The 21,097-nt window shown below is 42.2% G+C and overlaps 2 protein-coding genes across 2 annotated transcripts; one reads left to right on the forward strand and one right to left on the reverse strand.

Annotated features, from left to right (window-relative positions):
• Positions 1–1,180: 1,180 nt before the first annotated feature.
• Positions 1,181–5,466, reverse strand: LOC127771735 (pto-interacting protein 1-like). Its single transcript, XM_052297663.1, has 8 exons — positions 5,189–5,466; positions 4,486–4,581; positions 3,245–3,501; positions 3,018–3,144; positions 2,487–2,760; positions 2,240–2,372; positions 2,056–2,142; positions 1,181–1,593 (listed from the first exon to the last, which is right to left on the reverse strand). The coding sequence occupies exons 2-8, from the start codon at positions 4,568–4,570 to the stop codon at positions 1,441–1,443; spliced, it is 1,116 nt and encodes a 371-aa protein (XP_052153623.1). The 5' UTR covers positions 4,571–4,581; positions 5,189–5,466; the 3' UTR covers positions 1,181–1,440.
• Positions 5,467–12,733: 7,267 nt separating this feature from the next.
• Positions 12,734–19,536, forward strand: LOC127760765 (CRS2-associated factor 2, chloroplastic). The gene is made up of 6 exons (XM_052285064.1): positions 12,734–13,536; positions 14,917–15,044; positions 15,692–15,917; positions 18,081–18,208; positions 18,323–18,476; positions 18,852–19,536. The coding sequence occupies exons 1-6, from the start codon at positions 12,771–12,773 to the stop codon at positions 19,283–19,285; spliced, it is 1,836 nt and encodes a 611-aa protein (XP_052141024.1). The 5' UTR covers positions 12,734–12,770; the 3' UTR covers positions 19,286–19,536.
• The last annotated feature ends 1,561 nt before the right edge of the window (positions 19,537–21,097 follow it).

Raw genomic sequence — 21,097 nt, forward strand, 5'->3', positions numbered from 1 at the left:
TGTTGTAAGTTTTTAACAGTGTGTACAGTTGTAGCATTATGAATACTGGTCGAACCCGAATATTTGTGAATGATATATATTCCAATTGGAAGCCTCTGCCCGTTTTGAAATACCCCAGATGCTGGCATTTTCAGTTAAGAAAAAAATGTACTTGACAAGTTCCAGTGCGATACTGACACAATGCCCTGTATTGAGAAAAATGGGCAAAATACTCTCAGGAGTTCTGTTCAGAATGTCAGATTTCAAGTTCACTAGCAGATCTGGAACCAGCTGAACTGAGTGGAACAGAATTCTGGATAGTGGTTACTACCTCTGTTTCAGCCTTTCAGGTTATAAGATTTTCTAGCATTACCTACATTTCTAGCACTACCTCTGAAATATAGGAAGTACATACCTTAGAACTCGAAGACTTGAACCATCATTAACACGTCTATATGAATGTGGGTAATGCTAGAAAGTCTTATAACCTAAAATAGAGGAAGTACATACCTTATAACTGGAAGACTTGAACCAAATGTATATCCAGGAGGACAAAAAGTACTGCTGGCCTGCTTGGGGTCTACACCAAGTATTGGCCTCAGGCAAACTGGTTGTTAGGGCCTTCCATCTTCTTTCAATGATTTCAGTAGAAGTGAAGCTTACACTCAACAACTTGCAATGGTTTGTTGTTAACCTTCCAAGGTGTGACCTGGAAATACTCCTCTTGTTGGAAGAGGAAATCAGAAATCCTCTTGTTGGAAGAGGAAGGAGTAGAAGTATAACATCGTTACACACAAAGTGCAGTGTGTGAAGGAGTAGAAGTATAACATGATGGGTGTGTTCAGTTCATGCCAAAATTATAAGTTCGGTTAAAATTGGAACGATGTGATGGAAAAGTTAGAAGTTTACGTGTGTAGAAAAGTTTTGATGTGATGGAAAAGCTGGAAGTTTGAAACTAAACTCGGCCATAGTTACACACAGAGTGCAGTGTGCCAATGTCTTGCGCAGTGACAGTCTGACACAGCTAAAAACATACAAGAATATAAAAAAGTTTTACTCATAAATTATTTTTCGTTGCTTAGTTCATTTTTCCACGGCCGCTTATCGGCCTTAGATAGATCAAATGATGAGATGAGAATTATTAATCTGCCCATTGTACGCAGAACAACAAAACTTGTCTGGTGACAGTGGAAGCCAAAAGTGGACAAGCAAGAAGTATATATATTCATCCATTTCTCAAACTACTACAAGAGGTCGAGAGGAACACATAATCAGGAGGGATTGCGACAATTTACAGCAACAGGAGTCTGGAGATCGAGGCAAGAACAAGACAGGCAGCAGCAGAGCTACCCTCTTCATTTCCACTGAATTTTTACACATTTGGAATCCATGGAAACCGAGCCTTCCCTCCCGTCGTCGTGGTGTCACCGGAGTCCGATGAGAAAAATGGTCATGGCGTGCTCATAATCCGGATCGCTCGCCGGCGTCGGTGAAGGAGGCGGGGCGATTGTTCGGGCGGCTGTTGAGGAGTGGGTTCAGAGCCTTGACGACGATGCTCATGTTGGGCCTGAAGTCCGCCTCGTACTGCACGCACAGCGCAGCTACGGCAGCCATCTGTTTAAGTTGCCAAAACCATCAAGCTGGTAAGAATCATGGCATACGTGATTTCGGGCTACCACTGTGCCTAATGGCAGAGGCTAAACCATTTCCATTATATATATATAAAAAATCCAGGCTGCCACTTGGTTATTTGAGATGTAAACTCTTTGTTGTTATAATGTACTAGTAGTTCAGATGTATATATAGGACAGAAAATGCTTGATATGCTCTCCTAATTCAAGATGAAAATGTTTTGTGTTCTTAGAAAAAAAAAGGTAATAATTGTAGTTTCCATTGTACTTTCCCGCAAAAAAAAGCTGTGCAATTTGATAAAGAAAAATGTCTCTAGTATGTTCTGTTTAGTATATTAACTGGAACATGGTCATGTTTAAAATCTGGTGCAACCTAATCAGTATGCATTGAAATTTGTGTTACTTGATAGGAACAGAAACCATCTGGAACACAAGTTATTTTTACCTTGGCAACAGCCTTGGGAGGATAATCCCCTTCAAGCCTTGGATCCACGCATTGCTTCACCTTGTCTTCACTTAGCCTTGGAGTAGCCTGCAATATTGTCAATACAGTCCACAGTACATGAGTTGTTTGTTCATCTTGTCAAGAGCCAAGACAAAGTTTTCATGGATGATGGAAAGATCAGTACCCATGTCACAAGACTCTGCTGGCCACGGGGCAGCGTATGATCGACCGGTTTGCGACCAGTTAAAAGCTCCAGCAACACGACTCCGAAGCTATAGACATCGCTCTTCGTGCTAAGCTGCCCTGTCATCGCGTACCTGGCAGATTCCAAAATAGAACAGTAAGTACAGTCGTATAAGAGCACATTTCATCCTAAAAATTGCCTACTTGATGAGTAACAGATCAAGAACATGAAATGTTTGGGTGCATACTCAGGAGCATGATAACCGAAGGTGCCAAGAACACGAGTGGAGTGGAGGCGAGCCGCCATGTCTGGGGACTGATTGGATACATCGAAGTCTCCTACTTTCGCAACATCGTTGTCAAAGAGCATAATGTTGCTGGATTTGATGTCACGGTGGACGACACGAGGCTCCGCCTTCTCGTGCAGGAACTCAAGCCCCTTTGCAGCACTCAAGGCAATCTTCACTCGCTGCATCCATGATAGAGCTGGTCCTGGCTGAGCTCCCTTCACACCCTTTTTACCTGTGATCATGATCCAGATATGCATCAGCCATGCATTAATAATGTACGAGCCAATCAATATAAATGCTAATAGTACATCATAAATTGCCAATCAATCTATTTTGTTTGGTTACATTATTCATACCAATGAGGACAATGTAAATGCTAATTTGAATCCTTCTGGTCTAATGCCATTTACAGTATTCGGATAGCATTTCTTCATGAGTGCGACAAACTAAGAGTAATATCAAAATAAAGAAAGGTTATATATTCCTCACCATGGAGAATGTCATGCAAGGAGCCCCTCGGTGCATACTCATAAGCAAGAACACGGATGCTCCCTCCAGCGCAATATCCGATAAGTTGGATAATATTCTCATGCTTCAGTTGTGAAACGGCTGAAACCTGAAAAAGAAAAATGTAGGTGAGACGAAGCTAGTCCGTTGCATCATATATACATTGACAAGATATAGTCATATAGAATGAAAGAAAAGAGTGTCAGAACCTGCACAAGGAATTCTTGATCAGGCTGTTTGCTGGAGTCGAGCTTCTTCACCGCAGATCTCCTGCCATCTCTCAGCACACCAAAGAAAACTCTGGCGTACGAGCCTTCTCCGATGAGAGCATCACTGCTGAAGTTCTTGGTTATTCCCTTTATTTCATCAAGGGGAATTGCCGGTACTGCAATTGGCAGATTTCTGCTGGTGGGGGGAGAACGAGAAGGGGCTGGGGGCCCGGGCTTGCTACGTCCATAGTTACCACCTGCGTGTGGAACATTTTTAATGAAATCACATCATTCTATGCTGGCATTTCTGTCTTTTCAGTTTCAGTAGATGTAAGAACTTTGTAGCAAGTTACATTTCTGGTAATAGAAATGGGGGCTCCTTGCCCTTTGCTACCAAAAAAAAAAAATGCTAAGCTCAAAAACTCCTGGCTTTCAGCGATGCTGATTTATGCAATGAGACATGTTTTAACTTTTTTTTCAAAGTTAAATTTATTTATTTATCCATTCCTGTGTAGTTTTAGATTGTATTGAGTTGAACTATACCTCAAAACTTGATTCTCATGTGCTGAGAAATAGTCTGATGAAAAAATCACACATATTTCCAGTCGACAAACTTGGAATACAAATTTTTTAGAGGTAATGGCAGTTTTGTATTGACTATATCGATTTGAAAGGATACAGTATAAAAAGATAAAAAAGGAATTGACCATTCCCTTTGAAAGAGAGACAAAAAAAAATGAAATGATGATAAGGGATTTCTGATAAAGAAAACACAGATCATATAATCTAAAACAGGGTTGGCAACAAGCTGTTTGTTTGTATTGATGAATTTTATTTGCATGCAAGTGCAACTTTTTCAAGGCAACTAATTAAATAATGTCTGACATATTTGTTTACCAATTCATTCAACTAGCTATTTGGGCACTCCTCCTCCATCTGGCATTATTTACTATTACCCCTATCTATTGAAGAAACACAAGGGAATGCAATGCAATACCCAAGTGCAATGTAACAGAATTATCTAAACACATTATCACGCATACTTTTTTTATTGGATAAAAGAGGACAGTATCCCTTTTGCAAAGTTCAACCAACAAACAGTGCCTGCTAACATCAAAATTTTGCATCAAATCTGGAAGCAATAGTTTGTTCGATCAAGCATGAATTCACTGCTTCCATCGATTTGCAACCATGATCAAACAACACGGAGGTGAAAAGCAAAGAGAGAGAGGATTAGCAACCTGGATCAGGGATCGGGACGTAAGGATCGTCGCGCTTCTTCTTCTTGCCGACATCATCCGCTCCGCAGCATGAAAAGCAACCCATATCGCTTCCTCCTAACATCCAAGACGACAGGAAAACAAATACGCATTTGCATCAAACTATATTCAATCGAGATGCGCAGAAGAAAAAAAAACATTTTACTGATCCGATGATCAAACCCCAGCCGACTGAAAACACAACAGTATCTGACATCGAAACGTAAATCGGAAGAGGAGGTCGTATCAAAAAAGCTGGAGGCATTTATTGCACCCGTTTTTTTCATCTACTGGTGGGGGAAAAGGAATCAAGAAACAGATCACTCATTTTTCTTGATCGGTAACCGTTCTTGCGGCCGTTGCACGAACAAGAAACGGCTATGCATTTCGTCCTACATTTTTTCTTCCTCCTCTCATGGGGAAGATCGATCGAGTGCTGATCGACGGGAAACACGAAGATTAATTTCTTGCACATCGATGAAAACAAAAAGAGAACAAAATCAAAACAATATACAACAAATCTTACAACCCCACAAAAATTAAAAGAAAAGGAAAAAAAGACGATCAACTGATCAAGAACCAAAATAACACAACAAAAACAACGGCAAAATCAAAGAACCAAAGAACAACAACAACAGTAGAATCAAAGAATCAAAGAAGAAGAAGGGAGAAGCAGTAGTAATACCTCTTTTCCTGGAGATCCTCGACCGAATCGAGACGACGAGAGCAATGCGAAGGGTGCGGGGAGGAATGGATGGAAGGAAGGATGGAGATCGAGAGGAGAGGAGAGGAGAGAGAGGGGGGGAGGAACACGACGACGCCCGCGGCCGGCCCCCTCTTCTCCTTCTCTCCCTCGTCTCGTCTCTTCTTGCTTGCTTGATTTCTTTCTTGTTGTTGGTTTCTTTTTTGGCCGTTTCTCTCTCGATTTATTACTCCCTGGCTTTCCTTCGCTCCGGTTGGCCTGGCCTTCCCCCCCTCTTTTCTCTCCTTTCCTTCCGCTGCCAACCGCCAAATGGGAAGAACCTACGCTCGCCTCTTGCTATTCTTGCCATTTGCCATATATGCACCCCCCCCTCCCCTACCTTTTGATGACGTGTTAATCCCACGTATCTAAAGTTTTATACTTGTACATGTTGAGTATCTATTTTACTTGCTCGAACTACATCTTTGGAGCAGGGTTTCCCTTACCACGGTAACCGCGCCAGTACCGCGGTTACCGGGCTTACCGCAGGGGTACGGTAATATAAATACCGCGGTAACCTCCTTAAATTCAAATAATTTTTAAAAATAATTTGAATTTTTGATAAATTTTGCACGGTTTTGTACGGTTTTTCACAGTTACCGCGCGGTAACCGTGTTTACCGCCGGGGCGCGGTAACCCCGGCACCGGCGATTTGGGAAACCCTGCTTTGGAGTATTTAGCCCCTAAAAAATTTTTTTGACTCATTTTACATTTCAAACTATTGAAAATGTTTCACTTTAATTTTGAAAACATTTTTCTTTTTTCTCTCTATGTATAAGTTGTATTTTGCGTTGAAATTTGATAAGACTAATAGATGCACTAGGAAACGGATAATGAGAAAGTCCATGAGTATTGTCAGGGTTATAGATAAAGCATGCCCAAAAGTTTTGGGTTGGGCTCGACGGGATCCACCATAAGGAAGTGATCTGGATAAGAAAGGAAAATCAAAGTTCCACTCGAGCACTACAAGGACTACTCGGATCGTATCCATATTAGTCTTACTAGTTCTATGTGGACAAAGTGGACATCGTTGGGTATAAATACATAACCGCTGCTTAGGAGGAGGGAATACATGCAACATACCAACAGATCTAGACAATCCAAGATAAGCTAACATACACCAAGACAAGCCTACACAAACCTCGAGAATCCTAATTCGCGCGTATGTGCTGCCGGCGCGCCCTTCCGGCCCACGGCCCACGGCCCACGCGTATACGCGGTACCGCGCGTCGGCGCGATTTTTTTCTGGGATTCTTTTTTTCACGGCGTGCGTAACTAAACCGTTAGATTTAGTGTGTAAAAATCATTAGATTTAGATAATGAAGATAATCAAGATAAGATTTGTTTTTTTCCGAAGATTTTTTTTAAGTAATAGATTGAAAAGAAATTTATACATGAAGTCAAATTTTAAAAACTTTTAACCCAAATTTAAAAATTTTCAACTCAGATTTAAAAACTTTCAACTTGAAATTTGAATCTTTTTAAGTCAAATTTTGAAAACTTTCAACTTTTCATCTCAAATTTGAAAAACTTTCAACTCAAATTTAAAACTTTCAACCCAGATTTGTAAACTTTTAAGTCAGATTTGAAAACTTTCAACCCCGATTGAAAACTTTCAACCCCAATTTGAAAACTTTCAACCCAGATTTGAATACTTTCAAGTCAAATTTGAAAACTTTCAACTTAAAATTTGAAAACTTTCAACTCAAATTTAAAAACTTTCAAGTTAAAATTTGAAAACTTTCAAGTCAAAATTTAAAAACTTTCAAGTTAAAATTAGAAACTTTCAACTCTACATTTGTAAAGAGGTGTGCGAAAGATTAAAAAAATTAGAAAGAAACGGCGAGAAAATAAAAGAAAAAAGCACATGGATCTGAACGCCAAAAACGTAAAAAAAAGAAAAATAAAAATAAAAAGAAAAGCACGCTGAACGGGAGGAGGCCCGCGCGCGCCAGCTAAATTGTTGGCGCGTACGCGTGCATTAGCCTCCCCCGACAAACCCAATCTGGATCCTAAGAGGCCGACATGAGGGATCTAGAGTTACCTCCAATTTCATTGAGTTCATGTTCGAGAAATAAGACTACACTATCCGTCGACTACGTGAGAAAGCTCCATGCCACCAAGTCGATAGAGACTACATTAGGTCATCCCCAAATATTGTGCTCGTGAGATACTGATATATAAAGGCAAGACTAGCTTCAGCCAACAGGAGTAGGGCTATTACCTGTCAGTTAAGTGGCCCGAACTTATATAAAAATCTCTTCCAACGATCTTTTACTCAAATCTCGCATATACCATGGTTCCAATGATCCCTTTACTCTACAAATACTGTCTGCGGGTATAGCCCGTCGACAAGTACCCCCTTCTAAATGCATAATGTATTTATTTATTATCCTTTTAAGTATTAATTTAAGAATACAGGATGGGAAATTTGTGATAATCCTCGTAGTAAGTAGTTTTTTTTAAATGGATATACATGAAAAAATGGGTAAAAAGAAATACTATTTGCCATCTTCCCAAAAACATTAATGGCAAGATGCCACTCTCAAATTTTCATTCTCATTTGCCGCCTACTACTTGCTCAAACTCTCCCATATGCTAATTTTGCTACTTTTCTTGTCCGCGTGGTGCATTTTTGCAAATAGCCCCCCGTTTGACATGGTGCTCTAGGCAAAAATATGAAAATACCCTTGGGCCTAGCTATAAGTATTTTCCCACCTTGCCCTAGCTAAGCAGAGAGGAGAAGAGAAGAGCAGCTGCTGGCGAGATTGAAGGAACTCCAGCACTGCTGCGTCCTCCCTGGCAGCAAATGCGGTGCCGGCGCCAACTAGCCTCGGAGAGAATCTCGGTGATATGGTGGCAATTCTCCTCCCCTGCAGGTGAGGCTCTCGGGCAGCAAAGGCATGTCTTCGTCATCTTCTGCCTCAAGGATGGCCATGGTCGGGGTCCCCAAGTAGTCACCACCACAGTCGTCATCGTCTGCTGCCTTGGCGACAAGCTGACACCATCGAACCTTCTCCATCACTGATACAACAGCTGAACCACGACAGGAGTCCACGTTGAGTACCTTCTACCACAACGTAAGCGACATCGCCAATCTGCACTTGAGCTATCAGCGTCGGTTGCCTCCTTTACCTGAGCTCATCAGACCACTATCGGTTCCCTCCGTGCATTGCCTCTTCCCTGGAACCTCTCCCCGCCACCGGCGTACTCGCATGCATCCACCACCATCCCCTCCTTTCGTTTCGCCCTTCTAACTCCATGGCTGGCACCAACCTCATTGCTACTCCACCTCTTCATTTCTTCTCCCCTCTCTCAAGTTGGAGTAGCTGGGTAGGGAAGAGGTCTTACATGTGGGCCCATGGGCATTACCGTGTTTTTGCCAGAAGCACGACATCGGATGGAGGTTATTTGCAAAAAAAAAATACCACGTGACAAAATAAGTGATAAATGTGGCCCATGCGGGAGTTTGAGTGGGGACCGAGTGATAATTGAGAACGAAAATCTGAGAGAGTAACATTTGGGCATTGCCTTTTTAGAATATGGTGAATAGTAAATTTTCCCTAAGAAAATAGTTAGGTTTTGTAAAACAGAGTATTAGTTTGCATGAGTACAAAACACATGATGTTAACCTACCATATGTTCAAGAAGATTTAGTCACATGAGGTTATAAAAATTTGATGTTCAAGAAGATTTAGTCAAAACTTTAATGTTGATCACCAAATTTTCTCATCCAAATTTGACAGAAAGGCCATGCTAGTTTAACATTGAGACTAATACTAAACTTGGCTAAAGCTTTTTTGTTTTTTTTTGCAATACCTTGATTTGCAAGGGTGAATAGCTAAAGAGGTCCTCCAAGTTTCATCTGAGGCTCAGTTTAGTCCTTAATGTTTCAATCTGTCAATACTAGTCCTTTAAGTTTTCATTTTAGTTCAAACTTATCCTTGAACCCACTTAGAAGCTATATGGCTAAATATAACCAACTACTCTCTTGATAAATGATAGTTATACCCCCTTCATTCACATATATAAGAGAAAAAATTGCGTGCAATGATTTTTTTTGTTAGATAATGCATAGTAATTTATATAAAACGAAAATAAATTATGTACTTGCAAGTGTATACCATAGCCATTAGGCTTAAGTTTCATGTGCACATGTTGAAATAATGGGAAGTATATCTGTAATGTTGTTTATTCATCTTGGTTTTTACTTTTCTAGTGTATTGTTGTACACAAATTAAGGGTAAAAGGGACATTTTATAACATAAATGTTGACTAGATATAGCCATATGGTATATTAAGTGGACCCAAGGATGATTTTAAGCAAAAACACATACTTAGAGGACCTATATGGACAAAATAAAACCTCAAGGACTAAATTGAGCATTCGGTAAAACTTGAGGGACTAAATTAGCTATTCACTCGATTTACAACGTAATACAGGAAATGTATCACGCATGTCCTACCCATTTACACCATTTGGTATTTAAGGATAAACTAGAACTGCCTACATGCAAGGCTAATATCTTATCACGGCCTCATCAGATGGCCAAATGCTTTGGCTGATCAGCCAAAGCTGTCTCCAATTCAGCCAAACTACAATACATCTCCAATCCAGCCAAACTACAATACATATTGGTTAGCTTATTTTGCTTAAATGGCTGATCAGCCAAAGCATTTGGCCATCCGATGTCAATCTATATTTTGAACAAATATGTAGTAGGTTGGAGTATCTTCTTAAGTAAGGTCGTGCATGCATTGCTTTTGTACCAATGCACAGATTCACACAATATGTGCATTTTTGTCATCTCAGATAATGATGCCAGAGGACCATATTGAAAATTTTGTACCATTGCTAAAAGTCTAGCTTATTAATTTATTGGCAAAAGCAACAACAAAAGAGTGTTTGACAAAAGAGTACATTCCCCCGTCCTCTGTGAGTAGGATTGTTTTCTTGTTCTTCTGGAAAAGATCATAAAAAAAAAAGAGGATATGAGAAACTGCCATCTCCAAGTTGACTCCTATGGAGCAATAGAAAAATTCTATGTGAGGGTACCACGTATCATTTGAAGCATTCGTCTAAAAGGAAACATCTGTCTCTGCAGTGCAAACACTTTGGCATATTCATATGTAATCCCATGTACACTTATGTGATCATCGATGGTTGATCAAGCACTGGCGCTTGAAATTCTCTCTGCTCATTCTCTATGTTATAGCAGGGAAATCATAAACAATCATGTGGCATGTTGGATAATCGGTTTGACACGGCGTGTTCAAATTTCTTATATATAGGATTTAATTGGATGACCCAATTATGTGTATTCTTAATACTCTCCAACTATTTGTTTTTGCAAAGCTTTTAACTTCTCGATCCCTAGAGAATATGGATTTTGCATACTAAAATAAATTTGTTAGGTCTATATTTTAAACTGACAATGGATCTACAACTTCCGGCCTTTGCAAGTCTAAATTCTAAATATGAAATATATACAAAATGGCTCACTAAAATAGCCCCCAAATACCCCACACTCCATCTTTAATTTATTTTGGACCTAGAAAAATCTAGCTAGTCTTGCTAAACTAGCTGATCAAGATGTATAGAATGGCACACAAATTTTCGGACATGGAAACTTTTGGCCATCAAAGCTAACTGTGAATTTTCCTCCAATCTTAACGAATTTCGGCTGGCTTCGTTCTGCCGGCGCGGCGGGAAAAAGAAAAAGCCAACAACGAAAACATGTTTGATATTATATTTGCAGTACTGTTTGATCAATATTGATGTTGTTTACAGAAGTACATGATGAATATATATATACCTCGGCATGAATAAGACCAATCAACAACCACCATAGTTGTAGTTATCGCATCGTTTGGTTGGTTGCTTCGCTTTGTGTTCTTACTTGCTACGAACTTACAGGGGGGTTAACCTTTCCTTGCAAGTAAAATAACCGGGGGATATGATTAGTACACAACATTGACAGCAGCCAACAAATAGCGTAGCTAGAGTACTGACCTACCACTCGATGGTTTCTCTCTATGAACGAACCAACAACGTGATTGCTACTCCGAATTATATACGCACAAAATATCGATCTACTTCCCCAGTTCTATCCTAAAATATATCTACATTTTAAAACGACGTACGTACGCACTCAAAAGTACTGCCTTATATTATTGAAGTTTTATTTTGACCATCATTAAACTAATCTTTTTTATTTTGAACTGGCCATAACTTTGCTATTTTTCGATTTGGATCACCTAATTAACTCTCTTTACTATTCCTGTATCTGTATGCCCTCCATTCTGGTGAAATATGACATGCATATAGATGGAAAAGTTAACTGGTGTGTACCAAAGTCGATTTGATTGAGGTTGTTGATGAGATATTTTTTCTGTATTTCATAATACGGGTTGTTTGTGGTGGTCCAAACTGAAAAAATGGCAAAGTTACACGGTCCAATTTGGGATGATATAATCGACCTACGAAATATGTAAAAATTTCTACTGTACTTATCAGCAATAGAACAATTTGATACTCTCTCCGTTTCACATGGTAAGACTTTCTAGCGTTGCCCACATACATATAGATATTAATGAATCTAAACACATACATATGTCTAGATTTATTAACATCTAAATGAATATGGGCAATGCTAGAAAGTCTTACATTGTGAAACGGAGGTATATTGTATTCGTGCACTCACATACTCTAACAATTGAACAATTTAATTCCGCCATTCTTGGATTCACTAAAGAAGAATAAATCCATTCATACATAAACAAAAGGTATGAAACATATCTCAAGAGAAAAAAGAACCCCTTAAAATTTACTCCCATCATTTTATATTATAAGTCATTTTCATTTTTTTACAAGTCAGATTTTTAAAGTTAAACTAAATTTATAGAAAAACATAACAACATTTTCAACACAAAACAAACATACCATCAAAATATATTCAACGTTAGATTTAGTGAGACTAATTTGGTTATGTAGATGTTCTATATTTTTCTATAAACTTAATCAAATTTAAAGAAATTTGATATATAAAAAAATTAAAACGACTTATGATATAAAATGGATGGAGTAAATCTGAATAACTACCTACAAAATCACTTCCCAATTTCCCCCTCATATTTGACTTCCAGAAATTCTGAATTGGGACTATCAATTGGGCCCAATAACCACCCCTCCTTGAAAAGACACGAAAAATTGAATCCCAATATTTGGTTGGTTTGCCCCATAAACAGGATGGATCCACTTGGTAGCTGAATCCTAATATTTCAGGATTGTAAGTCGATTTGGGGAGCTCTTGGTGATGCTTGCTGATAGCCACGATAAAGAGAATCCAAATCAAATTCTCAACTCTACCGTTAGTTTGAGACAAACAAGGCCCACGGCCCACGGCCCAGTAGCCCACGGCTACAGTGACAAGGGAAACGAAAAAAATCTTTTCGTTATCTTGCTTCCCTCCTCGTGACGTAGTCTCCTCCACTCCCTCCAGTGACCAACTGACCACTTCCCGCCATGTCGCCGCCGCCGCCGCCGCCGCCGCCGCAGCGGCCATCCCCCTCCCGCGCAGGCCGCGCCAACCTCTTCTCGTCCCCGCCGCCTCCCCTCCCCAACCGCTACGACCCCAAGCACCGCCGCCCCGCGCCGCCGCCTCTCCCCTCCGCCCGTCGCCTCCCCAGCAACCGCCGCCGCCGCCACGACCAGCCTCCGAATCCGACCACCGGCAATGGCGGGAACCCCGCCTTCCGCGCGCCGCACCTCCGCACCGCCTACCGCAAGCCCGTCCCACCCGTGGCGGCGGCGGGGGAGGGCGAGGCGCTCCTCGCCGCCGACGCCAGCGACGCCGCCGACGGGCGGGCCGTGGTGGTGGGGCCGTCGGGGCTGTCGTTCCGGCTCCCGGGCGCGCCGTTCGACTTCCGGTTCAGCTACTCCGAGTGCCCCCGCGCCCCGCCGGTGGCCATCCGGGAGCCCGCGTTCCTGCCGTTCGCGCCGCCGACGATGCCCCGGCCGTGGACGGGGAAGGCGCCGCTGCTGACCAAGGAGGAGAAGGCGCGGCGGCGGGGCGTGCGGCTGCACACCCCGCTCGGGGAGGAGGCGCCCAGGACGGTGAGCGCGCACGGGATCATGATGGAGGTGAGGGGGAGGAGGAAGCTGGACCTGGCCAGGGTCAGCCCCGGCGACGGCAGGAGCAGGGAGGAGGTGCTCGGCGAGCCGCTCACCGCCGCCGAGGTGCGCGACCTCGTCAAGCCCCACATCTCGCACAACCGCCAGCTCAACATCGGTAAACTAACTGTACTATACTACTCCTACAGTATCTTTTATCTTTGCTGATGCTAATCGACCAAACTTCAGTAGTTCAGATTAGAGTGAATTGTGTTACAATCTAACCAGGAAGTACTTCAAACTGAGTAATTTGTGTACATGTTGGTTTAAATTTCACGAAACAGCTGTAATAATCTGTACTTACGAAGGATTGCGGAGATTTTCCATGTTCTGTTAGTTGTCACATTGGGTAGCAACATGGTTCAGCTAACTCATAATTAATGCCTAAGCAAATCTAGTTCCCGTACATGGGTAGATATTGGTAGTAGATCTTCTGGCGATGACTGCCTGTCATGCTTCTAAATTTGTGGTGGTACCATGCCATCCAATAAAATGTGAAATGGTTCCTTGTTCTAAGGATAAGATGCTAGACTGTGTTACTTATATCACAACTCTGCCAGAAGTAACGGGAAACTGTTTTAAACACTCGGGTGGACGTCCACCTGAGTGTTGCATGTCATCTAAATGGTTATGAAAAGTTTTCAAAAAAATTGATATGATAGGTTAATATGTAATATATCACTTCACAAACATGCAAGTTCAAATTCGACTTCTACAAATTGTAACAAAAATAACAAATTTGACTGTGAATATACGTATACTAGTTAGAGTTTGATTTGTTATTTTTGTTACAACTTGTAGAAGTCGAATTTGAACTTGCATGTTTGTGAAGTGATATATTACATATTAACCTATCTTGTGAATTTTTTTGGAATTTTTTCATAATCATTTAGGTGGCATGCAAGAAACGGGTGGACGTTCACCCGAGAGATTAGAATCCATCCTCGATCATGTGCAGCTGCTTCTTCAAACTCGAGTAGTGTGTGCACAATGAGTAATTGTGCAGGTCTGATTCACTCTCACAAAGCGCTCATTCACAACCAAAAAAAAAAAAAGTCTTAAAGCATCCTGTCACAGAACCTTGTACAGATAACATATACCTAATGTCATTAGTAATTTGCCATGTACCCAACAACCTTGCTGAAAAAAATATCTCAACCACCATTATTGCACAGAAAGAGTGTGCAAAGCATATGCATACTGCTGAGATTCACAGCTGCTTAAGTATCATGTCACAGCCCACAGTCTCATACTTCATCTATGATAATCAATGTTGTAGTAGGAATTGAGATAACAAATTGGGCCAGAACTTGGAACATGTTAGTCAAAACTAGCTGGAAACTAAAAAGAAAAATCATTTTGTGGAAAACTTTACTCCTGCACCACTTGGACATTTTCCTTGAATACTTGATAAATTAATGCAGAGCTAACTTTGTTGCTGATACTAGTATAACTAAGTAGTATACATTTTCTGTTTTTTTTTTTTTTGTACTTGTAGGAAGGGATGGATTGACCCACAACATGTTGGAAATGATACATTGTCATTGGAGGCGCCAGGAAATTTGCAAAGTGAGATGCCGAGGAGTTCCAACTGTTGATATGAAGAATCTGTGCTATCACCTTGAGGTATCTACCATTACCAAGTATAACTATTTTTGAATTGTGCTCATGTACATGCATTCATGCACTGTGGGAATATGGACATGCCACCTCCTGGTACCATCCACAGAATGGTTGAGAAGTACCATTTATAAATCTGCAATTCAATGCTATGTTGTGTTCTTTACACTTAAGTGAATTTATTGACGTTGAGAAGGATGCTGGTGAAGTTCGTTTTGTTTCCTGGTCTTCATAATGGCTCATATATAATGTAAGATAGCATCACAATTTCTTAACCAGAAAATAAGACAAAAATGTTGTATGTTATTTGGCCTTTCTTGTACATAAGGGAATTAAGACTCTGGTTGGGATGTGGTTTTACCCCCCAATTCCCTAATTTTTAAATTTATTATATTCATGGTAAAATGCAATAATGTAGGACAATAGTTTCAGTATGGATATTGTGAAGCCAAAGGAGTATGTTCATAAAATAGAATTGCATGTTTTCTTATTAGAAAAGAGTACATGAGCCTGGACTGGAGGACTTGTCTATTGTTAGCCCTCTATGTTGTGGAACAAGAAGACCTCTGTTTTCATATATGCACACTTCAACATTTTCCAACACAGGTATCTTGTTTTATTATGCTCCAGACATGTGACATCCACAATTACAGGAAAAATCAGGCGGAAAGGTTATTCACCGAGTAGGTGGTGTAGTTTTCTTATACCGTGGAAGAAACTACAACCCTCGAACCCGGCCTCGTTATCCACTAATGCTTTGGAAGCCAGCTACTCCTGTCTATCCAAAACTTATACAGGAAGCCCCAGAAGGTCTTACAAAAGAGGAAGCAGATGAAATGAGAAGAAGAGGGAAGGATCTGCTGCCAATTTGCAAATTAGGTATGTATTTATGGATTAGGCTGAATATTTGTGTTCTACACGATGTTCAGAACCCCTTGATGTGTTTACATACTGAAACCTTGCCTTATTCCTGTGTCATGTTCCATAGGAAACAGTGCATGATAGACATCAATTCCAATCATGTACAAACACACCGTTGTGAGTATAAATGTAGCTTATTTCTGAAGGAACCTAAACCCTGCTCTACACCATTTAAGCATAACCTAGTACCATGAATCCAGAGCTAATTGACAAGGAATTTCCTTTTGGTCATGGTTTCTCATTTTGCTTTTTTTATCATTTATAAGATTGTGTTGCAAGTGTGCAAGGTACTCCCTCTGGTCATAAATATTTGATGCTTAGGATAAGATTTGCTTAAACATATAAAACTTTGACCATGAATAAGTTTTTCAAATGCTTAGTTTACAACATAAATAATGGTGTATGTACATTTGCCTCGAAAAGTAGTTACTGTATCATAATATCATAAACTTACTACTCCCTCCGTTTCACAATGTAAGTCATTATAGCATTACCCACATTCATATTGATGTTAATGAATCTAGACATATATATCTATCTAGATTCATTAACATTAATATGAATGTGAGAAATGCTAAAATTACTTATATTGTGAAACGGAGGAAGTAGAATTTTATAAATTTATTCTGATATAAATTTTGTCGGTGATATGGGCCCGGGGGTATCATGTTTAGATGAAGGAGGCTGCCCCCCAATGCCACGTGGCCCTCCCCCGAGAGGGGTCGAGCCCGAGGTAGGGTGGTGGCCACTCCCTGGCCGAGACTAGAGGGAGAAGGCTGCCCCAGGCGCCACGTGGCCCTCCCTCGAGGGGGGATCGGGCCCGAGGTCGGGCGGCGACCGCCCCCTCCCGTGACTAGGGGTCGGGCTCCCCCGACCCCCTCTTTAGGTCACCATGTACGGTGGGTTAGGTGTCCGCCTATAGGTGCCCACCTACCCGCATTTATGGCGACCCGAGCGGTCGCGCCACGCCGCATTTAATGCAGCGTGCAGTGTACTCAACCGGTCTGTGACCGGTCAAATGTCCGATGGGACTGAGTAGTGTGCCTGTGCGCTGCTCGTGTGTCAAATAATGATGGTGAGAGGTTCTCATTCTCTTATCCCAGCCGGAGTCGGTCCTCCCGCTCTGGTCAAAGCTATGCTCCCGTTTCCCGGTGTAATAGGAGCCCAGAAGTCTTCACCCATTAAATGGTGAATGACATGGGCGCCCCCCGTGTCAGGCGGCATGGTGTGGTAGGCCCCACGACCGAGGCGACGTGTATGCGGCTTCCAAGTTAAGGAATAAGACATGCATTTAATGTAAAAGATTGTAATACTTCTCGACAAAGTTAGGTTGTTGGGCCTATGTGGTAACCCCTTGAGGTATAAAAGGAGGTCCAGGCCTAGCAAGAGAGAAGGAACTTCCGAGCGAACTGGCGCTTGGGTCTCGTAACCCCAAGCACTTATGTTCTACACTCAATCAATCAAGCACAGGAGTAGGGTATTACGCTTCTCAGCGGCCCGAACCTGTATAAACCCCTTTTGTCTCATCGTCTTTGGGGGATTGAACCCCCTCAAGATCACACAGCTTCGCTCACCAAGCACTCGGATCTCACCCGCTGTCCCCGGCCGAACTCACAAAGAGGGGGCCTCACGGTTCCCTGATGGAGGAGTTCATTTGCCAACAAATTTGGCGATTGGGATTTTGAAAGTTCGATTGAATCTTGTCCTAAACATCAAATATTTATGACCGGATGGAGTAATAGACACTGGCAGAGCTCCTTGAGTCCAGAGTGGGTTTTGGTCCCCTGTTTTTTTATGGATATTGCTTAAGAAAACTATTGATTATGAAAATATGGCAACCAAATACTAAAGCGGAAAGCTCATGATAAGGTTGTAAATATGCTTGTTTGCTTGGTCTGTCCTTTAGTTTGCTCCACCCTCCGCCAATGTGTATACAGTTTGCTAATACTACGATTTTTGTTATATCTGTCTTCCATCTGGTGATGGGAATATACTGGATTTACTGAGGTTACTGGCATGTATATTACTTACCTCTTACCCTGTAAGTTTGTAACGGACAGAATACGGAAATAAACAAAATCTACCATTAATGACATCCTCTTTTTTATCTTTGTTTTGCAGCAAAAAATGGTATATACATCTATCTTGTCAGGGATGTTCGAGATGCTTTTGAGGGAAGTGATCTGGTGAAGATTGACTGCGAGGGGTTGAATCCAAGTGACTACAAAAAGATTGGAGCAAAACTAAGGGTCCAACTCATCCCCATGCCTTTCTCTGTTTCATGTCATTGCAGATAGTTGAAGCGAAACCTGTATATACTTCCTGACCCCCTCAGATAAAGTTTCTTGTTTCTGTACATGCAGGATCTTGTTCCTTGTGTTCTTTTGTCGTTTGACAATGAGCAGATATTAATGTTCAGAGGCAAGGAATGGAAGTCCAGATATCCAAAGCCTCTGACTCTTATTCCAAAAGTTCGAAAGAATAATGTTCCAATGTCATCTGATGAGAGTAGTTCAGGTGTGTATCCTCAACTTTCTACCCTTATCACAAGTGAGACAGGAGAAAATTTTCAAGCAGTGATAATAACAACCATATAAGATCCAACTGGAAGCAGTGTAACCATGATCCGATTGCTTTAAAATTCATGTACATTTTACATAGAATAGCGTGCTGCAATCAGTGTTTGCATTTTGGATCTATTTCTGCAAATGATTTATCAGATGTTTTAGTTCGCGATTAATTTAGTAATACTCTCAGGTGCTCGAATGTCATGGAAACCACATGCTGCCCTTTTGTTCTGTGTGAACAAAATCTCCTTTTCCAGTTATTTTATAGTTTTTTTTTTCTCAAGAGCTTTGTACTCTCTAGATTAACATGCAATTTATTGTACAGATGAAGCCACTGATGATGATGACCGTTTGGCAGTAAGAGAAGTACTGAGACCTAAAATGTTTGAACTATGGACAAATGCGATTGAGTCATCTGTGGCACTGATGTTGGATGATGCTGAAGTGGATGCTCTTACACCTGATTCCCTTCTTACAAGGGTAGAGGACTTCAGTGTTACATCTCAGGCTGTCGAACATTCATTTCCAGCTGTGCTTGTGGCCAATGATGAATCAAACCCAGATGTCCTAAATGCTGAATACACCGAAGATGAGCCTGAGACAGGTACACTTGAACCCCAACAACATGAGTTTACAGAATCTTCTGATGTCGCAGAGGATGATCATTTCGAAGATGACATGCTTAAGCGTTTGGAGTCATCAGTCCCATTGGGAGCATTACCGATCGACGCAGTGGTAAAACAGTTGAATGATGAGTGAATTATATTACCAAACAATCATGAATTCAGTGTTCAGTCCAATGGGGCAATGACCTGCAATCACAAATACAGCGCACATTCCACCTTTCAGTCCGATCAATAACAATATTTTGAGGATAGTCAGCAATTTGCAACCAATCAACATGTAGAGGGACTGGATAACTGTATACTACTGTAGTCTGCAAAATGCAGCCTGTGTAGATAAAACTGATCCATCAATCACCAATAATAAGAAGATGGCATTATGTGGTTTCTGCAGCTGTACATATATACTCCTGCTACTTAGGATGCTTGTTTGTAACGTCCAAAATGCTGGGAAGTCACGAGTGTACGTTGGCACTGAACAAGGTTGGGTTGGGTGCTGTGGGGGTCTCAAAACAGCAAGTTTGCAGCTGCAGTGAAAGAGACTGCACGAGAATATAGGTTGTATGATGTTGAAGGAATTGAGATTTCGTACTAAGAATGACGCAAAGAAAAGGGAGATTAAGAAAATTATCATGGTCGAATTAGAATATCCTCTTTGCAGAAATATAATTTTACAAGCATCCTGATTCCCTGCAAGAGCACTTGCATAATGTGTTTTATGACCAAAGAGCACTTCGATGTCATTATATTCTCTTTGATATGTTTGTAACATGTGATTAATTGGGGCGTGGGTATTTCTAACAGCCTATCCAAATTAGGCTCTTTATCTTTGCATTTGGCAAGTTGACAAAAAAGTATCCCTCGCCATATTTTTTTTGTGTTCCAACAATCTCTCCATCTACATATACTCTTCGTTGCGAGTATGATAGCGAGATCCATACGTCATTGTTTCACTCCTTCCTCCCTTCACCTTCCTCTCAACCACTGTCTCCAATCCTCCATCCTCTAGCTGTACACCACCCACCAGCGGCGGCATGCTGGCACCAACACCTCAGCGATATGGAGGCGAAGGTGGAGATGACGGTGCATGGAGAAACGACGATGGCAGGGTCTCGTCGCAGGCGCTGACATAGTAGGCGAGCGCCTCGGTATACACGACCAGGGAGGTGATGACCGTTACAGGGGAGTCTGAGGCGAGCTGACGACCGTTACAGGGGAGTCTAAGACAAGCAGGATAGCCTGCTCAAGGTCAGCCATAACGATTGCAGAGGAATCTGGGGTGGAGCAAAGGGGACAGCGGTGCAAGGGGAGGCGGAGGAGGTGAGGATGATGGCGGAGGCGTGACGACGATGATGGCGGGCGCTCACGCAGTGGGGAATGCAGTGGCTTGAGACTTAAAGAGTTAGGCCATCTACAATCGGTGTCCTAGGGTCGTAGCCCGGGGAATGGCCGTCCGCCCTCCGTTACCTTTTCAGCCGCACCCGTTCCCTTAGCTAGGCGCGTGGTTCTTCACTGGGGAGCGTTCCTCACCACCTTTTTGCTGAGACACCGAGCCGGGAGACGCATTGGCGAGGGTGAGTGTCCCTTGGCCATCGCTCCCACGCCCAGAGTTCCTCTTCCACCCCTCGCCTTGTCGTTGTCCTCGCGAGAGGGCGGCGGCGCTAGGACCGGCGGTGGAGGCGGCGCTGGGGGTTGGCGGCGTGCCAGATCTTGGAGAGAGGCGGTGAAGAGGAGGTTCGTCGGCGACGATGACAATGAGCTCTGTCGGCGACAGCTGGAGGAAGAGAGGGGAGTGGGAGGAGGGCGACCGGGCACTGTCCTCGCCGACAAGCCGCCACCGTTGCTGCCCGAGGCCAGATCCGGCAAGCCTAGGCTGGATCTGGCCACCCCACCGCCACTCCTCTCGCGTGGTCGCTGCTTGCCGCCACTTCGCCGCCACTGCTCGATG

Source organism: Oryza glaberrima, chromosome 1, assembly GCF_000147395.1.
Source record: "Oryza glaberrima chromosome 1, OglaRS2, whole genome shotgun sequence".
NCBI lineage: Eukaryota > Viridiplantae > Streptophyta > Magnoliopsida > Poales > Poaceae > Oryza > Oryza glaberrima.

Excerpts from the sequence above, each read along its gene's own strand:
- LOC127771735 (XM_052297663.1), bottom strand. The coding sequence starts at position 4,570 with ATGGGTTGCTTTTCATGCTGCGGAGCGGATGATGTCGGCAAGAAGAAG. Across the intron at positions 2,143-2,239 it reads AGCAGAGTCTTGTGACATGG|GCTACTCCAAGGCTAAGTGA; the intron begins GTACTGATCTTT and ends ACAATATTGCAG. Across the intron at positions 1,594-2,055 it reads CTCCCAAGGCTGTTGCCAAG|ATGGCTGCCGTAGCTGCGCT; the intron begins GTAAAAATAACT and ends CAACTTAAACAG.
- LOC127760765 (XM_052285064.1), top strand. The coding sequence starts at position 12,771 with ATGTCGCCGCCGCCGCCGCCGCCGCCGCCGCAGCGGCCATCCCCCTCC. Across the intron at positions 13,537-14,916 it reads CAACCGCCAGCTCAACATCG|GAAGGGATGGATTGACCCAC; the intron begins GTAAACTAACTG and ends TTGTACTTGTAG. Across the intron at positions 18,209-18,322 it reads AGATTGGAGCAAAACTAAGG|GATCTTGTTCCTTGTGTTCT; the intron begins GTCCAACTCATC and ends CTGTACATGCAG.